The sequence below is a fragment of the Limanda limanda genome, chromosome 13 (assembly GCF_963576545.1).
Source record: "Limanda limanda chromosome 13, fLimLim1.1, whole genome shotgun sequence".
In the NCBI taxonomy this organism is placed as follows: domain Eukaryota; kingdom Metazoa; phylum Chordata; class Actinopteri; order Pleuronectiformes; family Pleuronectidae; genus Limanda; species Limanda limanda.
Window position 1 is genome coordinate 18929022 of NC_083648.1, and position 27549 is coordinate 18956570.

At 40.5% G+C, this 27549-nt stretch overlaps 2 protein-coding genes and 1 long non-coding RNA gene across 3 annotated transcripts in view; 1 reads left to right on the forward strand and 2 right to left on the reverse strand.

Moving 5' to 3' along the window:
* Window positions 1-3848: 3848 nt before the first annotated feature.
* Window positions 3849-7226, reverse strand: LOC133018429 (uncharacterized). The gene is made up of 4 exons (XM_061084796.1): window positions 6694-7226; window positions 5964-6116; window positions 5684-5776; window positions 3849-5463 (listed from the first exon to the last, which is right to left on the reverse strand). The coding sequence occupies exons 1-4, from the start codon at window positions 7126-7128 to the stop codon at window positions 5143-5145; spliced, it is 1002 nt and encodes a 333-aa protein (XP_060940779.1). The 5' UTR covers window positions 7129-7226; the 3' UTR covers window positions 3849-5142.
* Window positions 7227-7279: 53 nt separating this feature from the next.
* LOC133018748 (uncharacterized) lies at window positions 7280-11109 on the reverse strand. The gene is made up of 3 exons (XR_009682822.1): window positions 11056-11109; window positions 9182-9258; window positions 7280-7677 (listed from the first exon to the last, which is right to left on the reverse strand). It is a non-coding gene; the product is annotated as an uncharacterized LOC133018748 (long non-coding RNA).
* Window positions 11110-22202: 11093 nt separating this feature from the next.
* The window catches only part of LOC133018694 (cAMP-specific 3',5'-cyclic phosphodiesterase 4B-like), a 43101-nt gene continuing 37754 nt past the window's right edge, over window positions 22203-27549 (forward strand). The window contains exon 1 of the mRNA XM_061085115.1: window positions 22203-22244. Coding sequence (XP_060941098.1) covers window positions 22203-22244 — 42 coding nt within the window. The remainder of the gene's footprint in view (window positions 22245-27549) is intronic.

Here is a 27549-nt window from a genome sequence, read left to right on the forward strand (position 1 = left end):
TGAATGGGCTCTGTCTGTTTAACTGCTGACCATGTGGTCAGTGAAGTAGACAAACAACTTGGTTTGACCTCTGTAAAGCTCATCTCTGTCCTCTGCTGCTGGATGAGGATGATGCTTACAAATAGACGTCTGCACATTATATATACAATGCAGGAGCCAACTGGGACCATCCTCAGTAGCTGCCTCCCATGAGACTCAGACTGGAGAAGAAGGAGGCTGTGTGTGGGCCACTGGTTTAGTCTGGTCTGACTTTGCTGGTGAATCTATGGTCTGACTCACAAAGAGTTCAGGTGTGAACAGCTGCTAAATAATTTAGATATTTTGCAATATTCAACAAGCAGAATGTAAAACAGCTCAATGTTTTTGCCTTGTAGCTGATAATTGTCACTGAAAGAGATTTCATTTTCGTCCCTGTTTGTTTTGCTCTTTGCATGAAGATTCAAATTTCAATCTACGACATTGCCCGTTGCCAGAAAGCTGCAAAACAAAAAATTGATTAAAAAGTCTAAATTATCTAGTCAAGCTTAAATAGACAGGGATAGAAATAAAGCTTGCAGCTGCAGCACACTTCAGTGGTTTAATTTGACTCTGTATTCACGTGTGTCAGGAATGCACTGAAGCTGCCACACTAATTTGTGAGTGGAGGGGAGTGTATTTCTCCCCCTTAAACAAAAGGAGTATGAATGAACATGCCAGAGAGACGTTAGTAAAGGTTATTTTTATTTTTGGTTATTGGTTTGTTTTTTCATCAGCAGGCCTAATCAACTTTGAGCAGATCCAGTCATAGATCAGGTCTTTTTTTTAGTTAAACTTTACAAAATTTGGGATTACAATATCAACTATTTCCCAGGGAATATTCCATGGATCTTGATTTAAACAAAAAAAATCATTATGAGAACTGATATTTATGAGCATGTGCAATTTAATGCAGCCGGAATTTGGTGGTGGTCATATGTGATCTACTGAGTATCATTCATTTGTTGGTTCCTTGGTTTGTTTGTCAGCAGAATAATGCAAAAATCACTGAATAAATCATCTTTTGGCTAACAAGCCTTTATATCCAGAGATGTAGCTCTGATTCCCACAAATATTCAAAAGGACATCACATAGTCCAGACATGGTTTGTTGCAGATGGACTCATCTCCCTGGTGGTTGTCGGCAGACGTTATTCTGATGCCAGGGCGTCAGCGAGATGAAAAGGGCCAAGTACAACTAATATGAATACGTGCCAGAGGAAGGATTGACACATTTTTTCCAACTGAGGTTCTCTGCAGGGGATTTCCATGCCAAGTTTCCACTCCTGGGCCAGTAGGTGTGAGATGAGGTCCGTCCAAAACAGCGAGGTGGCTGTGGATCAAGACAAGCCATCTGTTTACTACACGTTTCAATGTGGAAAGATGGGGATTGATTAACCCTGACTCTGTTATTTACATGAATGTAATTCTGATGTTGACACAAACACTCACTGTACTCTGGCTCACATAGGGAACACTGATGTCACCTGAATATGAGTTTTACTATATCACACAACACAACATATAATTTGACACTTTGATGGGCTGTATTTGCTCAGAGAGAGGAATGCATAGAAAGTGATTAAGTCACACTACTTTTACAACACACTCAACAAATATGTGTGATTGAGAGTAAAAAATATGAAGGTGAAGATGACGATGGAGATAACAAAGACCGCAGAGACACCCATTCAACTCTGTTCCCGGACAGCTGTTGCCTGGCAACAGCTACAGCATCAAAATTGTTCCAAGACAATTCTGAGTCTGGCCTTGGACAACACATAGCGTTACACAGTTTAGAGTGACAGGGCTCAGTGCACCACACCTCACACTAGTAGGACAATGCATCACTGTTCAATACAATTCAGTCTCCATCACAAATCTACACAGGTTGAGAACATTATATATTTAAGTGACTTCTTTTAAATCGCTTGTTAAAATCCCAGACTTGAATTAATGTAATGTCTTTAAAAAAAAAAATTCTATCTATTTTTATTTCTTTGCTACATATAATGTTGTCTTTTTCTTTTTATTGTTTCTATTTGTATTTACTGCACATTTCTCAACAGTTTATATTAGTGTGTTAGTGCATCTTCCTGAGTCTGCTAAAAAGTTTATAAAGGTGCAATATAAATGACATTATACAGAGTTGGATTCTAGCTCTTTCTGTCCACATGTTGAAGTGTCCTTGGGCAAAACACAGAACCTCTGGTACAGACCAGCACCTTTCATCAGTGAGAGTGTGATGCAATTTGTAAAGTGCTCTGGATAAAAACTGCTATATGTAGATGCATCCGTTTACCACGAAAGCTAAATTAGAGCTGAAGAAGATGGAGACACACATCTAGTAGGTCAGCACTACTACAGGTCAGTAAAGAGACGGCTGGATTGAACACATGAGGGGAGGGGGTAGATGGGCAGACAGTTGTGGAGCAGAAGCAGACGGTACAGGGTGGGGCAAGTGGTGGTGGGAGAGAGAGAGAGAGAGAGAGAGAGAGAAGGGAGGGGGGGGGGCAGCCATTGGCGGACGGAAAAATTTGCGTAGCCTCAGTCGAAGCCAATCGACGCGCTCGCGGGGTCTGGGGGGGGAACGAGCGCGAACTGGACAAACGGAGCCTGATAAAAAGGAGGCGCGTTCGCGTGACGGCACAGGAGAAGTAGCGGAGCGCGCATCGCTAGGCGGATGAACGGTAAGAGACGAGATTCAAACCCATCATGCTCATCTCTTCACAACGCTTTCATAAACACGGATCTGAGCCTTTCAATCCGATCACTGGGTGTTTTTTTAGCCTCTGTCCACAACCTGCCACCACGCTACGTTTTAAAGTTTGACGGAATCCGCACATTGACCTTCTGAAGTTGAGAGAGAGAGGGAGAGAGGTTTGGAGGTCTGCAAAACCCGGAGTAATCCATTGTCTCCTCTCCGTCATCTGACATCTGAGATGCGCAGGATTTATTTGGGAGGAAACGTGAGCTGCAGTCAAACACTGAAAGCTCTTCAGGTTCAGTTTCATCACTAGATGTGTGTGTGTGTGTGTGTTTGTGTGTGGATGTAGGTGTGTGTGTGTGTGTGGACGCGTGTGTGAGAGATTGTGCGCATCTCTCTCCTCTCTGACAGCTCTGTGTGCCTAGTATAGTAAAAGTAACGGTGCGCTGCTCCATCAAGTGTGATGCTGAAGACAAACCAGGCAGAAAAACACACTCCCAGACATTGGTTACTCTGTGGTTGAGACATAGATGAGATCGATATATAATTGAGTTTGGGACTATTAAAATGACGTTGGTGGAAAAAGGGGAATATTTGTGTAAATGCTATACAAAAACACATTGGTAAACCCACTTTAACGCAGTGGTGACAGAGTTGCCGTTTGGCCTGTAAACCAGGATTTGCATGCAAAGTGAAATGAGATCAACCCTCATTATCCACACTCTTAACCCGAATAAGTTGACATTACTTGAAAAAGTTAAGGAAACCCGTTGCCTTAAACCGTTTAAGTTTTTACAAAAGGTAAAAACTAAACAAGTTAAGTTGTATTAACATAAAAACCTTAGTTGATTTGGTCCACGTTTTCGAGTTTACATTAGTAATCTAAACTCAAAATCATAAGTTAACATAAATTAATTCTACTAGAAAGTCTAAGTGAATTGAAATTATAATTTTAAGTTAAACAAACTAACATGTTTAAGTAATAACAACTACAACATTATTTAACTCTACTTAAAATCTTTTGTTAATGTAAGTGATGTCTTTAAGTTTAATGTAATCATATTGAGTTTGCAAAATGCATTGTTTAAACAAAATCAAATGAAAAGTAAGACATTAAACAATACATATAAATGCTCCAATGTATTTTATTCTTGAAAAAACATTTCAAATGTATTACAGTAATACAAAAAAACTGCCTGTAACACTTTGTTTGGTGAAGGATCACAGACGTACTGTATAACAATAGCTGCTATATCCTTGTAAACATTATGACCCATACATCAGTGACTTAACTAAACTGGAAATAAAAATGTAACACTGTTTTAGAGATTGTATTAAATCAACTGAGTACCAAATGCAGTCAAACATACACCTCTGTATCTTGCACTGTACAATACAAGTGGCTGAACATTTGTTTTACTTATATCAGTTTTTACATACCACAAAGTAATAAACACTGAGTCAGTGTTGACATTTTTGACTTTTGTCCACCTATTAGAACAATAAACAACAAAGCGTAATCGGCCTCTTCCACTGTTGCTAGAAGTACTGTTATAAACTAAGGCAAGTAAACCACCCATGACAATCGTTCTCAAATAGCTTGAATAAACTAAATAAAAATTAGTTTGAGAGGGATTATAAAACAAAGCATTTAACAATCTGATGTATGTATAAACAACAGGACATATAAACTGGCTACAAGCCTCTAAAACTTAAACTGACTGGAGAAGGCCAGATAAACCGTGTCAATTTTCCAATCAGGTGAACACAATATTCAGTCCTGAGCATACACCACAACACATATTGTACCATGGAACACACATGGCTGGACATGACTGTCTGTCATTAAACTTAAATAAAGTCTTGTATAATACAAAATAACAAAAAGCTGTTTTACGTTTCCTCTATCAATCGTGACGAGGGGGAATTAAGTTATTTGAAGCTTGTGTTGTAGTTGACAACTAATTCTATAAATTCCAATTTTATAAAGCTTTCCTGCCTCAGTGGGCACAGGTGAGTTAGTTATGTCATCATGGCTATGCAGTCAGCAGCACCAGATGGCTGAAAGTGATGATGTCACTAGCTGGGGTCAAGTGCGTGTCCGAGTGCGAAATTGTGTTTTGTTATGTGCTATTCACATGTAGCCAGACACCAAGCTTGTGGATTTGTCCATATGAGACCGAAACTTTATATATAATTATACATATTATACATCTAGTGCTAACATCTTCATTTATGTTCGTTAGAAAACTACAGTCAGAAATATACACACAGAATTTTTTTTACAGATACAGTCATGTAGAAAGGGCAAAGCAACTTGTGGATTTGGAGTTTTTGTGGGTGCATGGCCTTTTTTGAGACCATCCATTGAATATGAACTGACCTAAACCACATTGACACAGTGACCTTCACTTAGGATCATTACATTTGAAGTTGGTTTTTCAGTGTTTGCAACCTTGGTTTTAACGCACTCTGGCCCAACGATAGAAGTACCTGTTGAATGAACTGGAATGTGTGCTTCATCGACTTGGGGTAGTTGAGGTGAAGTGCGTATGCAAGTCCAAATAGAAGACAAACAGCCCTCGGCAGGTCTTCAATGTTCCCCATCACCACTTTTCCCTCAATGACTATCTTCAAAGATGCTGGATAGAGATGCATGGAAGATGACAGCATTGCACCTTCCTGCTCAACAAGAAGGATCCCAATGTCGATGTGTTGGTAGGAATCATCATCATCAGAGTCCTTAAGAAGACAAACATAAGAGCACAAAGACATCTCTGTCATTAAATAAACATCAGTAACGTTTAGCAATGTAGCTTAGTCATGGGATAATGCGACACATGAGGGAGGGCTGAATTGGTCATGATTAAAGGAGTAAATTAACAAACACATCACCAAAAAAAAAGCAACATTATACTTTCACAATTTTATATACCCTTTGATAAAGAAAGAGGTTACTTACAAAGCAAGCTTTGAAAAAGTCGTTGGGGTTGTCCTGAAGAAGGATGGGAAGGCCTCTGAGCATCATTGTACGAATATCTGTTGGCTCTGTAGTCTTTTGGAGAGTAATATGACAACAAGAGTTAGAAACTGTGGATGACAGGAAATTAATGGTTTGTATGCGAGTGCTCAAATAACCAAGCAAAATTTGTATTGTACTGCACAATTAATAAAGTACAACTTTTTTGGAAAATGACATAAGCTGTGAAAACAATGCAAGTACAGGATGGGTATGGACCAACCTTGGTCTCTTGTGATAGCTGAGTCAACTGCTGCCCAATGATTCCTCTCTTACATCGAAATATTTCAACAAGACGAGGACTGTGCCGATCGATGCCATCAAAGAATTCTTTTTTGAGGTCCTTTCCCACAATCCTTCTGAACTCCATGTAGATCTGAAAAATACAGACAAAGTTACATTAAAAATATGTATCATTTAAAGTTTTTACAAGCTTTCAGACAAAAACAATACAAGTGAAGTAACTTGTGACAACTTCTTCAGATGTAATAAAGCAGAAAAACATAACATGCCTCCATACTGCTCGTGTGGAGTCTTCCGAGTGTCACCAGGTTACGACATTCAAATTCAACTTGAAACTGCGTCATTTACACCAAAATGTCCACTACCTGAAGTAGCTATGCTACTGCACAGCCTAGGGCGAGGGCTTGTGCGGAGTGTGCTAGGGTGAACAGACTCCAGAGGATATCAGAGGACATTTAGGCTAAAAACTTGGTGTAAATGACGCAGTTTCGAGACGAATATGAATGTCAGGGCTTGGTGACACTCAGATGACACCACTGATGGAAGCAGAATGGAGACATGTTAGGTTTTTTTCTGCAGTTTAATTACGCCTGAAGAAGTGGTCACAAGTTACTTCACTTGTATTGGTGCTTTTAAGTGTTTTGTAGACTCAAACACTTCACCCACCCCTCAATATGACCTGGTGGCGAGAATATCATGTGTGAACATACCTGGTCTTCTATGAATAGAGCAGGCCAGCGTTCCATCATCGTGCTTATGGCAGGTTCAGAGTCCACCACCTCTTTTCTTCTCAAAGCAAATGTCAAGTCCATCATCTGTTTCACAGGTTTTCCATTTGGTTCTCTCTTCTGCATTTCATCAACTAAGTCTTTGCGGGCACCCTCAAGGGATGACTGATCAAATCCCTCTGGAAAGTTGGGCAAGTAGTTGAGTTCTCCTTTTTTTGCTTTCTTAATATTTTTCTTAGCTGGTTCTCCTTCTGCCGAATGCGCTCCCCGTTTACCTGCATTCACAGCAACATCAAGGCATCCGGATCTTCTGCACTTTGTTCTGTAATTTCCCATTTTGAATTTTAGACTGTTTTTCCAACCACCACAGCGACTGGTTGAGCCTCGTTCCTGGAGACATGGGTGCTTGTTTATCATTGCTGCAGCAACGTTCTCAAACTGAGCATTATCTGGATATGCTGTATATGTGTAAATGCTCTCTGCCAGTCGTTCCAGGATCTCATGCTTCAGTTCTTTAGATACTTTCAGGGGTGTGCCGTCACGAAAAAACAGCTGATCTGCTTGCCTGAGTCTGTATGCCACATCGACAGAAAAATTTGGGATTTCAAATTGTTCTGGCCAATGTTTCTGTCGCTCCTGTGATGATCTGGAGAGGATCTCCGTATCTGCCGTACTGTGTGTGTCATTCAAAATGTCATCAGACATTGAGACTGATAGCAGCTCCAGGATAGGGATGACTTTCAATGTTGGTTTTTCTGGAAGATCCGCAATATCTGTCAGATTGCATAGTTCGTAATTAAAGTCAGGGTCTTGGTATTGGAGACTGCAGTTGTAATCAAGTCCAAGTGATTCTTTAAGCTTGTCTATCAAATCCTTGACTGTGGTAGGCCTTGTATTCAGGATGACTTTTCTTATGTCTGCCTCCGTGAGAATGACCCTCAAGGTCATCTTCTGGTGGGCCGCCATCTTGGAAATAAAATAATAATTAGGGCCCGAAAGAACAGTTGGCTAGATAGTTGATACGATAAATCATGTAGTTTGGTTAATTTCAATGCACTTTTTTTTTCTTGGTATGGGTAGTAGTATAAGTATAACAGTAAACTTAAAATACAAATGTTTATGTGACAAGTGCAGTGCATCAAAAAGTAAAAGTTTAGCATGTCTCTGGAAAAAGCAGCAAAGTATTGACTGTTTTAGCCTATATTTACACTCATCAGAAGCCACATTGCATGGACTTATTGCAGAGATCATGTTTGGCTTTTTAACACTGAATAAAACGCCTAAATGTCACTATTAAGTTGTCTCCAAATCTGTACGCTGAGAGAGGGAAAACATCATTTAGCTCTTTGAGTTGCACCACACATAGAGAGGGGTTGATACTGCCACAGAGTTCAAATGATCTGAAATGTTCATGGTACCATGCAGTCATTGTGTTGCAAACAAAGAAGATCTCTGCATTAACTGCCACAATCTGTTTGATCTGCTGGAATTTCGGGAGGCCAGCACAAGAGCCAGCAGAGAGTATCATATCAGCACAATATTTAATTCCATCAATGAAGATGGAGGATGCAACCAAAACTGTTGCAAGCTGAGGAACTTTCTGGCTGAACACTTGCTGTACATTCTCAGGATAAGCTGTGATTGATGCTGTAGAAACCTTTTCCATTTGAACTGATGGCTTGAAAAAGGAACTTGTGTCTAAATAGTAAGCCATCATTTTCTGGTGCTTTACAGCCAGTGTAAGAGCTACATTTCTGAAGTTGTGAGCATTGCGAATGGCCCGTTTGAAGAATTTGTGCTTTCCCTCGAAACGCATTGTCCAGACATCTGACAGTGGACCGAATGCCTTTATCATTTGAGGATAATGCTCAATGAAGTGGTGTTTTGGACGTAATCTGTAATTAGGGAATGTGGTTTGCAACAGTTCCCTGTGTTCTGACACTTTGCAATCAAGGAAATGTATCGACTCTTCACTGTGCCTTGTGGCTACAGCCAGCTCAACAATATCTTTGAGGAGCATCAGAATGGTCCATGCATTGTCTCCTTCAGGTACTTTCTGGCCAATAAGAAGTGGGAGCAGTCTGATTAAAGCCCAGTTCTCATGGCCATTTCCACCTATGGTGCCTTTGTTTGCAAAGCCTCGGGCAATAGGCTGAGGCTGGTCAGTTTTGTCACTAAAAACATATGCAAAAGATTTGATGGCATGGTTCAGTGTCTCTAAAGTGAAATATTTCTTAGATATCAGGTCTGAGATGCAGAGCGCTAACTCAACAGGAACAACACCTTCTAAGAGGTCATGCAGAATGTCAGGGGGATAACCACTAACCACATGAAAGTGCTCCAAACTGTCAGTCAAAACACATCCTCGTTTCACACCATACTCCCTGGCCAAAGTGGGATCTTGATGTACCTCCTGCACCTGTCGGTTGTGAGTGTCTTTAGTTCTGGGTTCAAAGGTGGCTGAGCTTACCTCCTTTTCTTGGATAGCGCTCCTTGTCGCCATGCAGAACCGGCAGAACCTGTCCACTGTAAAGCTCTCAAAGAATCCTGCCAGAGAATGAGCAGCTAAGTTATCAGCAGCCACATACAGCACTGTGCCTTTGACACAAGCTCCCAAATTCTCAACATATAGACCCTGTTGCTCCAAAGAAACCAGATCTTGAATCAGAGGATGGAGAATTTTAGAATAGCCATATTCTTTCACATAATTTGTTTTGCATAAAATAGCAAGCTGAATGGAGTGGAGGGTGGACCTATATTTTGATGGGACATTAGCTATCACCCAATAGACTGCACACATTTTGTGTTTCTTTCTAGATGTCCCTAAAGGATTTGAAACTTCAAAATCATCTATGTAAAGTCCAACAGCAATTTTGAACTCCTCCCCTTTAAGGAGGTCATTTTCTTTACAGTATTTACCATCTCTGTATGTACTGTACTCGTGTGGCAGATGCTTTTTTACTGGAAGAGCTTTGTCTAAAATATCTGCCTTGTTCAACATTTTCTGTAACATGGCATGCAAAGGAACATATACAGCACTAGATTTCTTTCCCTGATCGATAATATACTCTACTGGCCTAACTACAGCAAAGTTTTTGCTCACATATTTTGCTCTCCTTTTAGTTGTTGATAAGGAGCCATCCTTGCCACAATGTCTCAGTATGACATTGCTCTCTGAGGCAGCCTTGACTAACTGCCTTACAGTTGAATCATCCACATCCATGTGTTGTTTTAAAAATTCCTTTACTGAATTATGCAGCAGCGGCTGGGCCAGTTCACACATCTGTAAAAGTTGCTGTATGACATCTTGTACAGAACTTTCTGGAATGTGAAGGATGGTTTGCATCTTTAAAAAAAGAGCAGCTAGGTTGTGCTCTAACTGACTCCCTAGATCATGGAGCTCGTCGTTGCTGGAATCCTCACTGTCCTCTAAATCAGTGGTGTCATTTGAAGGTGCATGCTCTTCCTCAACAGTTTCAATAGTTACATTTGAAACAATTTCTGGCTTGAACATCCTCCAATTGTCTGTTCTGTGCATCTTACTTCTATGTGCATTGAATGTGGAGTAAACAGAAGTGTGGAAGTTGCATCCTTTGTATGGACACTGAACTCTGTTATTAACTTTTAAATGTGTACTGCGCAGGTGAGTCAAAAACACTGCCTCTGTGCAGTGTGCAGCAAAATCACATAACTGACAATGAAAGGTCACTTGGGCAGTTTCACACATGTGTGCCTCCTGTGCATTTGGGTGAATCTTAGATAAGTGTACCTTAAGAGCATTTATGGAATTAAATGTGCACAAACATTCTTGGTGTAAGCAAGGGAATGCTACAGTACTGGTGTAGCTCCCATGTTTCAACCTGTAATGTTTTAAAAGGTGAGCCCTTTTCTCAGATATAAAATCACAGTACTTACAGTTCCACTGCATTTTCACAAGAAAGAGAAAATTAAAAAACGTCAGCCTAACAGCTTAGTTGCAGTAACATTAACGCATTTTTAATAGATATGGTTATGAACAGAGTAGCAATAGCTAGCGTTAGCCACAAGCACGTGCTATCATAATGCACCTCACTAACACCAAGCCTTTAGGTCACTGTTCCCAGAGATATCCACAGATTGTTCAACTAAACACTCGCCATCCCACTTGGTGTAGGATTAATAAACGCTGCTTAAAACAAAAGAAGAAAAAAAGGTTTTCAAATGAATGCTGAAGCTTTGTGGTCGGCAGCTATCTATGAGCCGACAGAAAATCACATTGACACGAGTTAACTTTAGCTTGTAAGGCCACTGGACCGTCTTTTTTGTAGTAACATATCCCAGAAAGCTACTGAAAATTATATTTACCGTTCCACTTGGTTTAGGCTTTCAAACTCGCGCAGGGTTGACACGGTCGAAAATCACTCTGGAAGCAGCAGCAGCAGGTGTCCTCACAGTCACTCACACCGGGCCGGCAGGCATGTCCCAACATGCCACCGAGCAGAAATTCAAATAGGCCCCTCCCCTTTCTTACAGAAAAGCGACATTCTAAGTCACCTCTGCTTAACATCATTAGTAACGTTGTGTGTTTCAGGTGAATAGTGCAAACAACTCATTTGATTAAGTAATGACATACTGTTTTCACGAAACTAGACATTATAAGTAATGACCACTAAACAAGTTTAGTTCAAATAAAATCCGGGTTAAGAGTGCAGGGGACATTGGTCCCTAAAAATGTTAAAGTGTCTTGTGGAATGTTATAAATTTAATTTGAGAAAATACAAGCACTTAAAGGGATTAAATTGTCTTAAATTCAGATTAGATGAGGTCTTTATATTTTTATTTTTATGGCATGTCACTGCCAAAGGTCAGAGCAAAAAGTTCTCCACTCTGCTCACAGAAGAAGAAGGATACAGAGGAGTCTAACAAAGTTTGGTCTCTAATTTAATTTCTAGTGTTAAGAAGCTGTTGAAAAGTCTTGAGTTGAACCTGTTTATAGACCCCCTTATGTTACCCAGTGTGACTTCATATTCTAGTAAGGGCTTAATGCGTCTTACATGAGTCAACACAGAGACTCAATAGAGACCTTTTTGTATTGACCATAACAGACTATGACAGTTTAATATATCGTTTGGATTTTAGTGGTTGTTTGTGTTGAACCTTGCGAAGGGTAATAAAAGCCACCACTGTTCGTCAGGGAGTTATTTGACTTCTCCCACAGTGCTGCACACTATGTGAGGTAATGCATGAAGAAACCCAAAGTGTGCCACTGTTTCAACACTGGTTCAATGTCACACAAGTGAAGTGAACACAAGAACGTGTGTGTGATGAAATATTATGTGTTAATCGATATCAGGCTGTAGCTGGATCGGTTTGACTGTCTTTCACCAATACATGCAGTGAATAATATACTTGTTTTTACATTCAGATGTATCTAGTTAGTGCATTAATAATCGGATTATTGTAAATAATAAGATCATGGTCATATGGTGTGTAGTAATCGGGTGTCCCCAAAACTCAATATTGTGAGATTTCTTTATTTCCCTTTTGAGTGTCAACTTCATATTTGTACCTGGATGTGAAATGACCCAGATCAATTCCTTGATGGAGGTCTGATCTCTATACTGAGCACATTTTTTAATAACAGAAAGATATATTCACTAAAATGTAGCTCTGATTGAGTATAAATTGATCATTCGTGACTGGTGCTGTTGATCTCCATACTTGTGAACGCCTGATGTTTAGTGGCTTGTCAGTTATAAAGTTTCTGTTACTCTGTGTACATTGCTTTTGCTTATGCCAAATAGTTAATCTGGAAAAGATAGAGCCAAATCAAACTGCTCATCATCAATTATTTCAACTGCCTCGCCACTTTAAATTTTAAAGGTCTGTTGGCGAGATGCTTTGTTGGTTCTCTTGGTATGTTTTTGCAGATGGGGCTTGTGGGGTCACTTGTGTTTACCAAGATAATAATAATAGAGATTATTATAGCTATAAAGACAATATTAAAAGACTGTCATGGTCAAAGTAATAAAAGGTTATCATATCGTTTTAAACATCAGGGTACTTCAGTACCCAGTTTACAGCATTTCTGCTGTGCAGCCGGTCATGTGGTGTGAACTCAAGTGGCGACCGTCCTTCTGTTGTTAGTCGGTGGTGAAACAGCAGGACACAGACAGTACATCCATGGCTTCTTGCTAAGAAGGGCTCAGACTGCCAGACTGATGACTCACTTACTGGTGGCTTACTGGTGATGCGGTTACTATACTGTTCTTTTCTGACGCTGTACATTGATGTTTAGCTTTCAGCTGATGAATACATGCTGTGTCTGCGCTATAGGCATTGAGTGCATCAGACTGGGTCAAAGTACGTCACAGTGGGAGCAGTAGTGAAAAAACTGCTAATTGGGAATACAGGAAGAATGATTGTCACAAGTCATGCGTCTAGAGCAGGTTTCAGACATGCACTGAACCCCTGATCATCTCCTGAAATTATCTGGAGGGGCTTTTTTGTGAGAACACAAATGTCTGAGTTGGTTGTTGTAGACCTTCTGTCGAGGTTCTCCTGCCAGCCATGTAAAGCGCAAACTCTAAAAAATATAAACTGGGCTACTCCTCATGGAAAGAGAAGAAATCCAGCAGCTTCTAAACTGCTCTTGGCTTAAGCACTTTTAAAATGCTTGTTCTCGTAACTCTGACTCATCGAAACATGTTTATACGGTCTAGGAATTTGTTTTTGTAAACATCTATGATCCTTAATATGCTTGTCAGAGATAAACTACAGGGCCCCTGAGGGTCTGTAATCTCGTCATGGGTATTTGTTGCTGATCTAGGATCAATCAAATACACTGTCGTCCAGTTTTTTTTCTATTTCAAATATTTTGCTGTGCTGTGTGATCTGTGGAATTCTAATCCAGTGTCTTTCTCTCAGACGGACATTCTGCTGACGTGAGTTCCCGCTCCTCCTCTCACACCACTGGCTCAAGGAGAACGGCTTCATCTGTGAGTATGTCTCTTCTGTGTCTCAGGGTGAATTTTGTGGTCGGAATCAGTTTTCTCGCTGCGAGCCTTATCGCTGAGTAAGTGGTGTATAACATTTCTCCATTGGTTTTTGAGCAGAAGGGATCAGTTTTCCATGAATCATGAAGCTATTATATGGACCGGCCAAATTTTTTTGTCTACTGTACAAATCTCTGATCTGTATGCCTTTCTTTCTCTTAAATTATCATAATCTTTGGATTTTGGAATCATTGATGGTGTGTGTGTGTGTGTGTGTGTGTCCCATGTCTGCTTCAGCTGTCACCCCATAGATTTACAGACATATTTACAAAGGGGTTACCAGCTGGTGACACTCACCAAAGGTGCGCTGTGTACCTCAAATCTCACCGACTCGGCCAAGCCTTCTGCTGCCTCCTCGCTCCACATGTCATCTATTTTTCAGAACAAAAGCTTGAATTCCATGGAGCTGGCAGTGGAACGCTTTGTTTAGTAAATGCTTAACCGATGAGGTGCTGACACACACACAATAGTTTCGTACTTCCTCTTAATATCTGGGGATTATCATATGCTCTGCACTCAACCAAGGACACATCCAGAGTCACATGTGTCCTGGATCACCAACTATTTATTTTCTTTGCTTTTCATTCACAGACAACTGTGACTTGGTAGGTTGAGTGGGATGCCTTATTACAAGACGTCCATGGTTTGATTCCAGTCTCCCCCATTTCTCAGTGTCCTTAAATTGCTCCTCGTGGCTGTGTTGGCAGTCTGTGAGTGAAGGGGCTGAACATAGATACACTGCATGGATGTCTGTGTGAATGGTTGAATGGCAAAACTGTACTGTGAAGAGCTTTGAGAAGTCATCAAGACAAGAAAATGGCTATATAAATGCAGACCATTTACTATTTAAAATAGCATATATTAGCACAGTAGCTTCACACTCGAGGCTAACCTTGAATTAACATTTATTCATCTCTTTCACCATGCAAGAAAGGAAATCAGTTGGCTTCCAAAAGCTGTTGTTTGGAGATAGATCATCTTCTCACATGACAAGTGTATATATTGACAACATGATAAACACATGGTGTGATGACAGAGGAAGAGCAACCCTGGGAAAGGTCTTGTGGCCTGTGGTCCAGTGCAAACAGGCTCACAGGGTCTGGCCTGTCCATTCTCTCTCTATGTCAGTACTGTAGGATAGAGAGCTCTCTTCATGTGACCTCCACAGTGACGTCATTTTCCAGCTGCCACGAATGTGTCCCTACTCAACAAACTCCTCTGTCTTCAATCATCTGAGAAGCTTGTTTCTGCTGGAATCTGCGTGACCCTGCTGAACGCACGCAGTAGTTTCCACTCTGACTTCTAAGTCTCATTTGACACGTGTTGATTGGCTTTTCCTTTTCCAGTCATAGAGATAGCTTTAAAAAAAGAAAATATTTAAAATAATATAACCACAATGTTCAATTTTGATGTCCCAATCTGGCTTAGTGAGTAAGTGTCGACACCTGCATGAATTACAACAACTGCTTTGTGTGTGGGACTTGCCTACACAAACAGAGTGGGAAGAAAGGATTGGACGAGATATCATAGTGTGTGCCTGAAAAGCAAATATCAACCTCCCAGCAAGTTATTGACTTACATTATTAACCTTATATATTCATCCAGAGTTAACCATCTAACCTACATTATTAACTATATATATTCACCCAGAGTTAACCAACTAACCTACATTATTGACCTTATATTTTCATCCAGCTTTAACAATCTAATCTTCATTATTAACCTTTCTATCCATCCAAAGATTTCTGAAAAAAGCTACGTTGATGAAAACCAGGTAATTCTGTGTAGGTTAGGTTTCATTTCAAACAGATTCAGGTGGTAACCCATCAGTACTTTTAGCCATAGCCAAATGCAAGGGGTTGCAGGTGTGATTTGCATTATGAGCAGTAATAAATTAGTGTTCTTCCCTCTAGCCATTCGTCATTCGTCTTCTGTTGTCAGCAGCTGCTACAATTTAAACAACTACTCTAATGGAGCACATTAAAATGGTGCTCAGTAAAGCCCATAACTCCTTCAGGGCCAATGGGTAACATCATACACAGGCTCTGAATTTATTGTGCTCTTCCCTGACCCAGTTTGAAGCAAACCGGTTCTGTAGTTTCTTGAGTAACTCTGCTGCCAAAGACACAGATACAGGTCAAATCCTGACTGCCTTGGTGGAAAAAAGAAAGTAGTAAAACGGCTCATCACAGTGCAATTTAATGCAACTTGCTGTGATATTTAAGTAACCTTGTAACTATGTCATTAAAAGACAGCAATGAGTTTTTGTGCTATAAGTCAATAGGTCTTTGTGCTACAGACAGATGGCTCCTCTTTGTCGGCTTATTCCTCTCGCCTCTATTTCTACCTGGATTTTCATGTGTTTTTATTTTTAACATTGAGCTACACTTTCAAAAGATTAAACATCAGAAACAATATCGATTGACATGCTTTCAGAATGTACGATTGCAATAGGATACTCAAAATACTCAATACCTGATTCCTGACTGAGCTGTATTTTTCAATTTGCTGCAGTCTTTCCAGTAACAACCACAGCTATTAGCTTCAAGGTCGGCAGGAGAAGCTGCTTTATAATCTGAGGTGATAAAAGAAGATGTTTTTTCATGTAGTCATTTTAACCCTGAAGCTTTTTTTGAGAGCACTCACAGTTTTTCTTTGCAGATCAGTGAGTAGGAGGCAGTTTTTAAATCTGCATAGTTGTGATCAGTAGACACTGTTTTGTGTTCAGACAATTATTCCTGAGGTGTGTATAAATTGGGTGCGTCGGTGTTCAGATTGAGTAAATGTGGGTGGGCCCAGCAAGTCAAACAGGACCTGCCACTGTTCTGTCACCAGCTGTTGTCCCTTGTGACCAGAGTGTCTTACTTCTGCATTTACGCACACGGTTTTCTGAGTGATTTAAAGCTTGCTGTAGAATACACACTGGCTCAAAGCTGGGTAAGTTAACTCTTAATAACTGTTTTTTGTTCTAAATGGTTCCGCATTTACCAGTAAATGGGATGTATATGTGTGTATGTGACCACTTTAAAGCTAATCCCTCACGCTTGTGGCACACAGATAGCTTTCAAAGCTCTCACTGTCGTACTTCAGGGTAATTGAGGTTACTATTAATGCAGTCCAAAACATTATTTCTTGATGTTCCTTTGTTTTGAGGCTACAAGAGCTGTCTTTGTGTGGGTGTCTGCTGATGTTAAACATATGACAGCTACTCACTCAACCTCTGACGCTCCCTGTTGTTAATGGACACTGCGTGACAGACTGAATGCTCTGTTGGTCGGCCGTGTAGCCTCGCTGACCTCATGCAAATATTGGCTGTTTTGATAGCATTGTGAGTTAACCAATTACATGTGGTCGGAGCTGTAAGAGTGTGTCAGATAATGCAGAATGGGTGTTGCATATAACAGACGCCTTCTTCATCTATTCTTCCATTGGTTCTCTATACCAGTATTTTCCTACTCAAGGCCACTGGTGCTGCGGGGCGGATGTCTCTGTCGATACAGACAGGACATACAGCTGCATGAGGACGTGGACAGAACATACACAAGCCTGCTCACTCATGCTGCTTTCAGACATCCACTGTACTCCGGACATTCTCAGGAGGAGGACTTTATGTCCGTTGCTGTTGCCTGCCAAACCCACAATTAAAGTGTTCGCGTGAGAATGTTGGAGCGAGTCAATGTGAGAATTTGACAGGAAAATGTCCAGAGAATTCACTGCAAGGGGGATGACGTTCCCGAACACTTGACGGATGCAAAACTGAAAATAGATTAAAAAAAGTACACAAATATCTCAGGGTGAAAGATGCAGATGAAGCCATCGCACCAAAGGAAACCACGACTAACCGCACCTGTAACAATTTCCTAAAGCCCAAAGTGGTGTCTTTGGATAGTTCGTCTTGTCATCCCAAGAGTAAATGCTTAAAATAAACAATTCACAATGATATACAATGTCAAATTCTTTCAGAAGCTGGATTGAGTAGATCTTTGGTAAATAACACTTATAGTAAATTAGAATGAACTTTATCCAGTGGATTTTCTATCAAACAACTGGTCATACAATGCTGTGTATCCAGTGTTCTTGGACAAAGACATGGGGCAGTGTTTTCTCTGCTCTCAAAGAAAACACACTATGTCCTCCTCATGCATACTTGATTTATTATTCAAAAAAGACCCGTGTTTAATGGAAGAAACAATAGCCTCAAAATTCCCTGGTGTTCCCCTCAGATCTCTTACAATCAGCATGTTGAGTGCTGCCTCATGACTGTGCATTCTGTTGCCCGCTTCACATCAACCACCAATTATTTGTAGAGCTCCCGGCAGCCTCCGTGGGGATGATGCATTGCCGGGGTTATGAGAATGAGAGGTCACTTGAAGCTTGCCTCTCTAAAAAGTGAAGGCAGTGAGACGGCAGGGCAATCTGAATCCACTGTCCTGTGATGTTCTTTCAAAATGAGTGGTCTCTTGAGTTTTCGTTTTTAATGTCTTCATTGTCTCATAATCTCATTTCTCCTCTGGATGTATCAACAAAGTTTTGACCTTTTTACTGAGCCAAGATCATTTTTTTCCCCCTTTGATGCCAGTAAAAATTCAGGAGTGAAATCTGCTGTGTCCGTGGCTCAACTACACATGTCAATAGCATATTCCAAAGTCATCCCTTAAAGGAATTAATCAAATAATCAGATTGTAAAGTAAAAAGCAAATTCAAATTTCAATTCAACTTTATTGTTTTTGTACCAAATCACAGTATACCTTAAGGTCGAAACCATAACTAAATATAGAGAAGCTCAACAGTACCCACAAAGAGGAAGTAATACCCGTGTCGCTTCCACATACTACACAGAGACTGAAAAAACATTGGCACTAACATTATTTGCAGACAATTTGTGAACTGATTAGTCAGGTAACAGAAAAGTGTTTGACTTCTGACGATCAATGAACTCTTTCAGTCATTGAACAAACACAAATGACAAACCTTCACTGGTAACAACCAAGTCAAACACATGGATTTTCATTAATCCTGTTCTTTACCTCTTTGGAAATTTTAAATTGACTATTGTCCTGTCGCCTTGGACTCAGAGAGCCTCAGATGGCCACAAAGTACAGTTTCTTTCAGTTTTGTAAGCATAACATGCAGTACTACACTGCTCTCACAGATATTAACCATTTCTATTATGGCAACTGTTGCTATAAAAATCCATGAATGGGGCCTATCCTCTATCTGGTTAATTGTTAGATACAAACTCATTCATAGAAGACTTTTGAATTGAAGTTCTATCTAGATGAGGTTCTTAACTATCTCTGAACAGCGCAGTTGCCTGGAAGCAATGTTTGCCTTACACAAGTCAAGTCCGCCGAGATACCACAATCTTGAAAATCCAACTAAAAACTAACAAATAATGTAGTGCACCTGAATCCACAATATATTGTCTTTGAGAGGCAGAGAACTCCCCCAGATGCTTGTTACTCAACACAACACAGATACAGTTTCACAGTTAATTGAGCCTGTTGGGTTTGTTGGGCACAGAGCAAATGCTTCCTAGTGTCTCAGGTGGCATGAAGAAGACAAACTAATCTCTCAGGACCTTTTCTTTGCTGATTAGTATTATTAGTCCTAAAGCTGTAAATTGTAGGATCTTACTATCATGGATGTACTTACATAGTTTGAACACAAATGGTATGAACAAGCTGTGATACATATTATTTTGTAAAAAAAGTAAGCAACATGGTACAGAGATAGTATTTCAGGTCGGATGGTCCAGCAAGTTTGTCAAGATTGAAATATCTTTAAGACTTACTGGGGAAATTCTGTGTAGTGGATAAATCAAAATCAGATAATATTTCATGGTTCCGTAGAGGATGAATCCTACTAACTTTGATGATCCTCTGATTTTCCCTAGTGCCATATTAGGCTGTCAATTTGGTTCTAAGTAAAAATGGCTTTGCTACTATGAGATGGGTGACTATAAATTATGTAGAGAGTAATATAGTTCCAGGATGAATCAGGCTGACTGGGCATCCCCTGACTTCTCTTTTCGTTTGATGCCATTATTACAATTGTTTGGGTGTTCAGTGAAATATCTTGACAGCTATCGTTTTGGTTTTGGTAAAATTCTCTAAAGATAGTCATGGTCTGCTGAGGAAAAAAATCTTTATATTTATATAAAACAAATTTGATCAATTTATCCATTACTAATGCCTGAAAAATACACTCTTAGGTGTAGTTTGTATTTAGTGCTAATCAAAAAAATCTTACATGCTAATATAGTAAACTACAGTAATGATAAACATGATGATAAACTTTTTACATGCTAAACATCAGCATGTTTGCATTATCATTGTTAGCATGTTGACATTAGCATTTACATCACAGCACAGCCCTACTTCAGAATGAGATTGACCCATTAAACACAAATGTTGAATAGTTTCCTACTGGCTGGATTGATAAGATCATATTAATAATTAACCAGTCTACAGCCCACTATCCTTGGTCAATCTTTTGAATTCAAAATAATGTATACGAGTAAAGCTGACGGGTGCTTTATCATTCAAGAAGCAGAACATGTGCCAGTATCATGAAATATAAAACATTTGAGGAGTGTTCTTCTGAACCCTGTTGTACACACATCCTCATACATTATTGAGAACTTCTCCCTCCTGCTGCGATTTGAACCAGCAATCCGAAGAGTTGTCTCACAGACGCTCAAAACACAGAATATCCGTGTGATCTGCTGTCATTTCACCTCTCGTGTCATTTTCTTTTCATAATAACTCAAAACATCAGGAATCTGCACATTTAGATGTAGGTTTTCAAAAGCTTCAAACAAGATGGGGTGGATTTGTGCTGCTCAGAAATTCTCTTTTCGTGCCACTTGACTTGGCAGCAGCTGAGAGCACCGACAACAGCCTCCCTCACCAGGAGTCCTACACTGACCTCAACACAGGGACTCATTGTGACTGCCAACGTCGAGGTAATGTGAGGGGGTGTCCTTATTGACACGGATTATATCGATTCATTTCTGTCACACAGATTAGTCACAGTGTGCAGTCAGAGGAGGGTGACAGACGGGCCTGGACTGAAAGGCCTCTAGGGACAGACAGCACTGTAACACGTCACTCTGAATCATTCTGAGGATATGTTAGTGCCATAATACAAACCAAGGTTTAAAAGTAATTTCATTGTTTTAGCACATTTACGAATAATCCCATACATTTATACAACTGCTACCCATGAAGCCAACTTTGGTCATATCCTTTTTTCTTACAGTCATCGTTGATTTTATCAAAATATAGCAAATAAGCAACTTTTCATTCTGGTGCTTAGACAACACTTAATATTGAAGAATTTCAGCTTAGTTGTTGGCAAATATTTTGTATAAACCGGACATAATCTACAGCCATGCTAAATATATATGTACTATATATCTTAATTAGTGTTTCTGCTGGATCTCAAAAACTCAAAAATGTTTGTCTATTAATATTAATATTTCAAAACATTACGCACTAAATTAGGTAAAAGTCCCCACACCGCTTTAAAATGGATTTTTAGCGATAATGATATGTTTCAAAGGTTATTCTTGTGACTTGATCTTATCTTTAATCAAGTAATTATAGGACTCACCAATTCCTTTATGTGCGTTGTTCTTGACAAAGATGTTAAATTTTATTATGGTTAAAAATGCAACTTGTTGAAACCTGCATAAACTCTGTTCTTGATCTTGATTTTGTGTGTTAGCTTAAACACATACAACAGCTGAGGCCGGAATGGTGTTTGGTCATAAACCTAAGTTTTAATGTATTAATACAAACGCTAATCTTATGGTGGCGCTAGAGGAAGAGTTATAGGATCTACAACAGCTCATTCTCTCAGGGACACTTCAACAGTCATTGATTTAATAATTGTCAAGATATTCAACTTTAAACCAGGAATATCAGACTCATACTGACACTAAAGGTAAAATCCAGGGATCAAAGAATCTCACAAAGCTTCACACTTCACACAATTCACTCTGAACCATTTCCAAATGTTTTTAAAAGTACAGTATTAAAAATTTATTTTTGGGCTTTTGTATTTTCTTGCCCTCACTGTTTGTTACACTTCATTCCAGGACTGTATGCATGTCAACTTGTGCAAACTTGTAACAGTTGAGCCAGGTAATCCCTCACAGTCCATGTAATGTCTGCTTTCTTGTGCAAATCCGTGCGTAATGCATCCCCGTGTAGACTTCTCCAATTACTGCAGAACAATAACGTAAGTGAGACGAAAATGTCAGACGTGATGTTCACTAGGAGGGAGGTGCAGCAACTTTCATTGTCACCCCCTGCTTACCTTCTCCCTCTGTGTTTCACAAGTGCAGGCGACTGGTGAGGCTGACCGGTTCAGGACAAGCAGGAAAGAGCTGCGAGAGAGAGAGAGAGCAAGAAAGAGGGAGAGAGAGCTTCTAGCAGAGCATCCCTCAGGATGAAGAAAAGCAGGAGTTCACAGGGGGTTACACTGGCGGATGTAAGTATTGATTTTACCAATCCCTTCATGCATAAATTCCACATTCACTCATGATTTCTTTGTATCTGAAAATGAAAGTGGAGTGCCTCAATCTGCAGTTTAGATGCTTACTCTCAATCTTGTTTTCATTATGTTGTCATTCTGATTCTCCTCCAAAGAAAGATACAATGGGAAAACACTGAGGCAGCAAGGTGCTGTCTTTGCTGTGTTGGGTGACTCATGAACAGATCACTGCACCGTACACAACAGAGCGCTCGCTGGCAGGACATGCTGCAGAGAGGGAGATGACGTGTCTGTTGGATTAGAGACAGGGGTGAGGGACAGCGGGTTCTGTGTTTGTGTGAGAGAGGTGGGATGATGGAGAGAGAGAGTTGAAGGATGGTGCAGGGCTCAGAAGACAGAGGAAGAGCAGGATGAGGAGGATGAGGAGTATGAGGAGGACGAGGAGGATGAGGAGGAGTGGTGTTAAAAGGCAGCTCACACCAGGGGACATGCAGGCCGTAGACTGAGTGGAAACGTGGAGGATGAGACAGAGATCTGACAGAGAGGCCCATCTGCTTCTCCTCCAGGCCACCGGGTGTTTATGACTGTGCAGGCAGACCACATCATTTACTATGACTCTGTCCAGCTGGAGATCAGAGGCCAAGATGCTGAGAGTTATCCAAGAAATTTGCCTGCTGTCATGAATCTGATTCAATCTAAAACATATTACATTAGATTCACAATGTAATCTAGTGTAATTGTCAGTAGGAATAACGTCAAGAGAAGAGAGACCAAGGTGGATTTTTGGAATATTATGTTATATTGGAATAAATATGAAAACATTAGTAAGAATCATTGCTGATGTTTAAGGCTTGCTATTTTACAGTTAAACCATAATGTTAACTTTAAAAGGAAAATGGAAACACAAATAAAAGCAAATAAATAGATAGATTAAAAAAAATTCTGCTCATTTTATTCTGTATAATAGACATGTTCATAGTGGTGCATATAGTCAAACATAAATGCAAGTATTGATATGTCAATGAAAGGTCAATATCAATTTCAATATTTGTATCTGCCAAACGAAAAAATAGTTCGGCTCTATTCATGAGTTAATTACAGTGAATTTCTGACTTTCATTCAGAGGTGATTGTGGTCATAGGAAATGCAGTTTGTATCTTATGAAGATCTCCTAATAATGGCACCTTATGCATTAGTGATTGTGCAGGCTTCTTAAAACTTTCACAAAATTTCGAAAAAAAAATGTGTTTCGGTTCATACATCTGCGTGCTCATCTCCTACCATTCATTCAGATTCTTCAGCACCTTTAATTAAGCCTATTTTCTCTTCTCTTGGCTCAAAGATTCAATAATTCAGGCCCCACATCAGGACATGCTGTTAGAGCATCCCTTCTTAAGCCCTCTCCTTTATATCACCTTCTTCAAAAAGGCTTTTTGGAGCATTTCCAGAGAACATGGGAGCTGTTTAAGATCTGCAGCCAGGAAAGGCCTTTTCATCTTCCTGTAGAAAACACCCACTCCACCTCTGCTTGACACTGGAGCTACTCTCCCTCCATTTGAGACCGATGGTTCTACCTCTCATCTCCCTTCCTGTCCTTTTATAACCATGCTCCAGCACATGGATGGATCCCAGGTTTCAAAATTTACTGATGTTTTCAAAGAACAACATCCTATTCCTGAGTTATACACAGGCAAAGTAATTCAACACTATTTCCCCTGGAATAGAAGATCGATGAACAACTAGAATTACATGTCAGAGATGCAATCAATACCCAGACCACAATGATAATGATGATTAGTTTGGCAGTGCCACAGCATGGGCACTGTGACATATTGATGAGAGTAGTGAGTCACTGGAACAGAGTTGTGTTTAGCCAGATTGGATTTTCAGCCGTTTCTTTGTGACGCAGTTGATACGTCTCTTAAAAGACAGGCACAATAAATCACATAAATTGTATTTCTTAGAAAGAGCAGGGGAGTCAGCTCAGCTGCATTTACCGACTTTAAAAAATAGTAAGGCTGTCTCCTGTCTGTGGTTTATCTTCGTCCCCCTCTCTCATTCAGACACTTTCCAAGTTTTCTTCTTTTGGCAGTTTACTCTCTCATTCATGTTTCCTCTCTGCTTTTTATCTGGCTCATTTCTTTGTGTCTGTCGCGTTCACTCGGACGAGGAGGTGCATTGTTGCTTATTGTCTTGTCAACATTTGTCTTTGTCTAATCCTCCTTAGCTCTCTATTTCATCATGTGGCACCACTCTGTCTGCCACACACCCATTTTAATTACATAATTTTTGATATAATTAAAATTTCTCGTAGAACTTGAAACACTGTCATTTTTTTTTCAGAGAGGAACTCCATGACTATGACAAAGAGTCAAGTGGGACTCATTAGGCTTTCTTAACTTTAATGGGAACCTGTTCAGGGTTTACCCACCACTCGCCCAATGTCAGCTAGGATTGGCTCCAGCCCTCCATGTGACCTGTGGCATAGATCATGGATGGATGGACTTAAATAGGAGCTGATTAGATAGTTAGAGTATTTTTTAGATGCTTCCCCTTGACAAGTTGCATGAACAAGTGTAACAGGTAAGAGCTATGAAAATTCAGTATCTACTTGTTGCTAAATGCCTTTAGATGGATTCTTCGACTGGCGATGGAGTTAGTATTTGATTGTGTGCAACCTTGACCTTCTCACATTGTGGTGAGCGTCACTCTTTCTCCTACTCACTCTCTCACTCACTGTCAGCCTCCTTCTTTCACACTCGTCTCCTCCGTCCAGTTTCTTTTTTTCCACAGCTGCGTTCGAAGAGATTCCTCAATTTCCCATCGTGCCTCTATAAACCTGCCCTGCTTGTCTGAAACCTTTCAGTGTGTTTCATTTACACTTGTGTGCAGTGAACATAAAGTGGAGTGCGATGTATGCAGAATGAGTTCTGGCAGACCGCCTCCATCTCCTCAGTGCCCTGTCTTGTTTACAGCCAGTCATCCCAGGGAAGAAGCCAGGGCTCTTGAGTGGAAGCTCAACACTCAGCTAGACTTGTATTAAACACACGATTCATATTCTACTCGGCTTCATAAAAATGTGAGCTGGCAGATCAGGAGTCGAGGGGCCTGAAATGAGTTTTGATCAAATATTAAATTTTTCTCACTTTGATAAAGAGCATGAAAACGTATTGGGATATCTGCAGGATGGGCAGATTGTTTAAACATTTGTACTTCTCTTTGACAGCCTCTCAAAAAGACATCTTAATGGCTGCCAAAGCTGTCTGGTTTATTTAATTAAATTTTTTCTACAATATTGTATAAAATGTAAATTTTTAACCTTTAATTTCCTTCTGTTTAGTCATGTTGGCAGACGTGTAGCGAGTAATAGGCCTGGGCGACACTGGCTTGCCCTCAGCCAACTTTGTTTAAAATACATTTGGTACTGGGGGACTTCCGGTGGCGCTGAACCTGATGGCTGCTTGAAAATCTCGCTCCCACCCGGTGTGATATAATCCCCTTAGAAAAACCCTACTGATAAAAAAAAAGTACTGATATTAACCATGGAAGGGGAGAAGCAAAGAAAGACTAAACTTAAACCAAGCTCAAAACGTGATAAATCGGCGACATCCGACGAAACATATGAAGACGAAGACGGCAATGAGGACAATGGCGGCGCTGATAAAGAAGTAGCTAACCCGAACATGCAGGCTATCTACAACGAGATTCGGGCACTCAGGTCAGATCTAAAAAGTGAAAGGAGTGAATTCCGACGCTCTCTTCGCAACGACATGAAGAAGGAACTGAACGAGTTTAAAGGAGAAATCAACCAGAAACTTGAAGAAGCTACTAGCGAGCTAAATGCTACTGTAGCCAAAGTTGCGGAGGTAGAACAACGTATATCTGATATCGAAGACAGGGATGAAGCTGCGAGGGAGGCTCTCATCCAGGCATTAGAGACCCAAGAGACTTTGCAGGCTAAATTAACCGAATTAGAAGCACGCTCACGCCGAAACAACCTCCGTATACACGGAATACCGGAAGAGTCTGAGGGGCCCGATCTGTCGGCGTTTGTGACCAAGCTAATAAAATCAGAAGTCGGCATGCCGGTAGCGGACATGGACCTCGGCATACAGCGCTGCCACCGGGCACTGGCTCCAAAACCTCCCCAAGGCGCTCCGCCAAGATCACTGGTGATTTGCTTCCTCGAGTTCAGAGTGAAAGAGCAGGTGCTGCACACAGCATGGAAGAAAAAAGTCGTTCGATATGAGGGGAAAAGGATCTATTTCGACCAAGATTACCCTCCCGAGATCTTGAAAAAGAGAAAGGCATACGCGGGAATGCTGAGAGAGCTCAAAGCCAAGGGTATCCGCTTCCAGACGCCACATCCAGCTAAATTGAAGGTGTTTTTTGACAGCGGCATCCGGATCTACGAGAGCGCGGCGGAGGCGGCAAAGGACCTGAAGAAGAGAGGAATCACTCTGGAAAATGAGATAGAGCCAGACCCTACCGGAGAGAAACAACGGAGATTATCGACGTGGGAGAAAGCGGGTGCAAATCGATCCGGACGGGCGGTCGATCGCGGACGGATAAGGGAGAAACTACGGAGCTTTCAGCGCGCCACTCCGGGAACATCTGACGCTGCAGAGTGAAGCGTCTGTGGGTGAGCTACTAAGACACTGACTATCGTTTCTCACAGAGCTGGACAGGTTTGAACTTTTTACCGATTGTTGGGAGCTGTTTTAAATGTTACCGGTGCAGAGTATCATCTCTGACACAGAGAGGCCCTCGATGGACGCGAGGATTTCCTCTCATTTTGAAGCTTTATTGGAACTTCGGACTTGGAAGTCTTTTTTTTCTGTTTTTCTAGTTCATTGTTCACTGTTCGTTGTTCTTGTTATCATGGGTAATGTCACACAAATTAACACAGTTTGGAAAAAGATATGCATCGTCAGGAGTATAAAGTAGTCACACTGAACGTCAATGGGCTGCATACCCGATAAAAAGGAGTAAAATTATTGCAAAAATGAAGCGAGAAAAGCAGCAGATAATATATTGGCAGGAGACACATCTCTCTTCTTCTGAACATGAAAAATTAAAAAAGCTTGGGTTTCAAAATACCTATTATTCATTTCATAAATCAGGCCGGAGGAGAGGTGTGGCCATACTGATCCCCAATGCAGTAAATTTTGAATTTATTTCTCAGGTGAAAGATAATGAAGGGAGATTTGTCTTAGTAAAAGGCAAATTAGATAATGAAGCAGTAACTTTATTTAATGTGTATGCTCCCCCAGGGAGTAACAAATCTTTTTTTAAGAAAATA

Bases quoted from the DNA above. Each gene is read 5' to 3' on its own strand.
- LOC133018429 (XM_061084796.1), bottom strand. From the start codon at position 7,128: ATGATAAACAAGCACCCATGTCTCCAGGAACGAGGCTCAACCAGTCGC. The intron at 6,117-6,693 runs GTATGTTCACAC...TGTATTTTTCAG, and splicing joins CTCTATTCATAGAAGACCAG to ATCTACATGGAGTTCAGAAG. The intron at 5,464-5,683 runs GTAAGTAACCTC...TGTCTTCTTAAG, and splicing joins ACTTTTTCAAAGCTTGCTTT to GACTCTGATGATGATGATTC.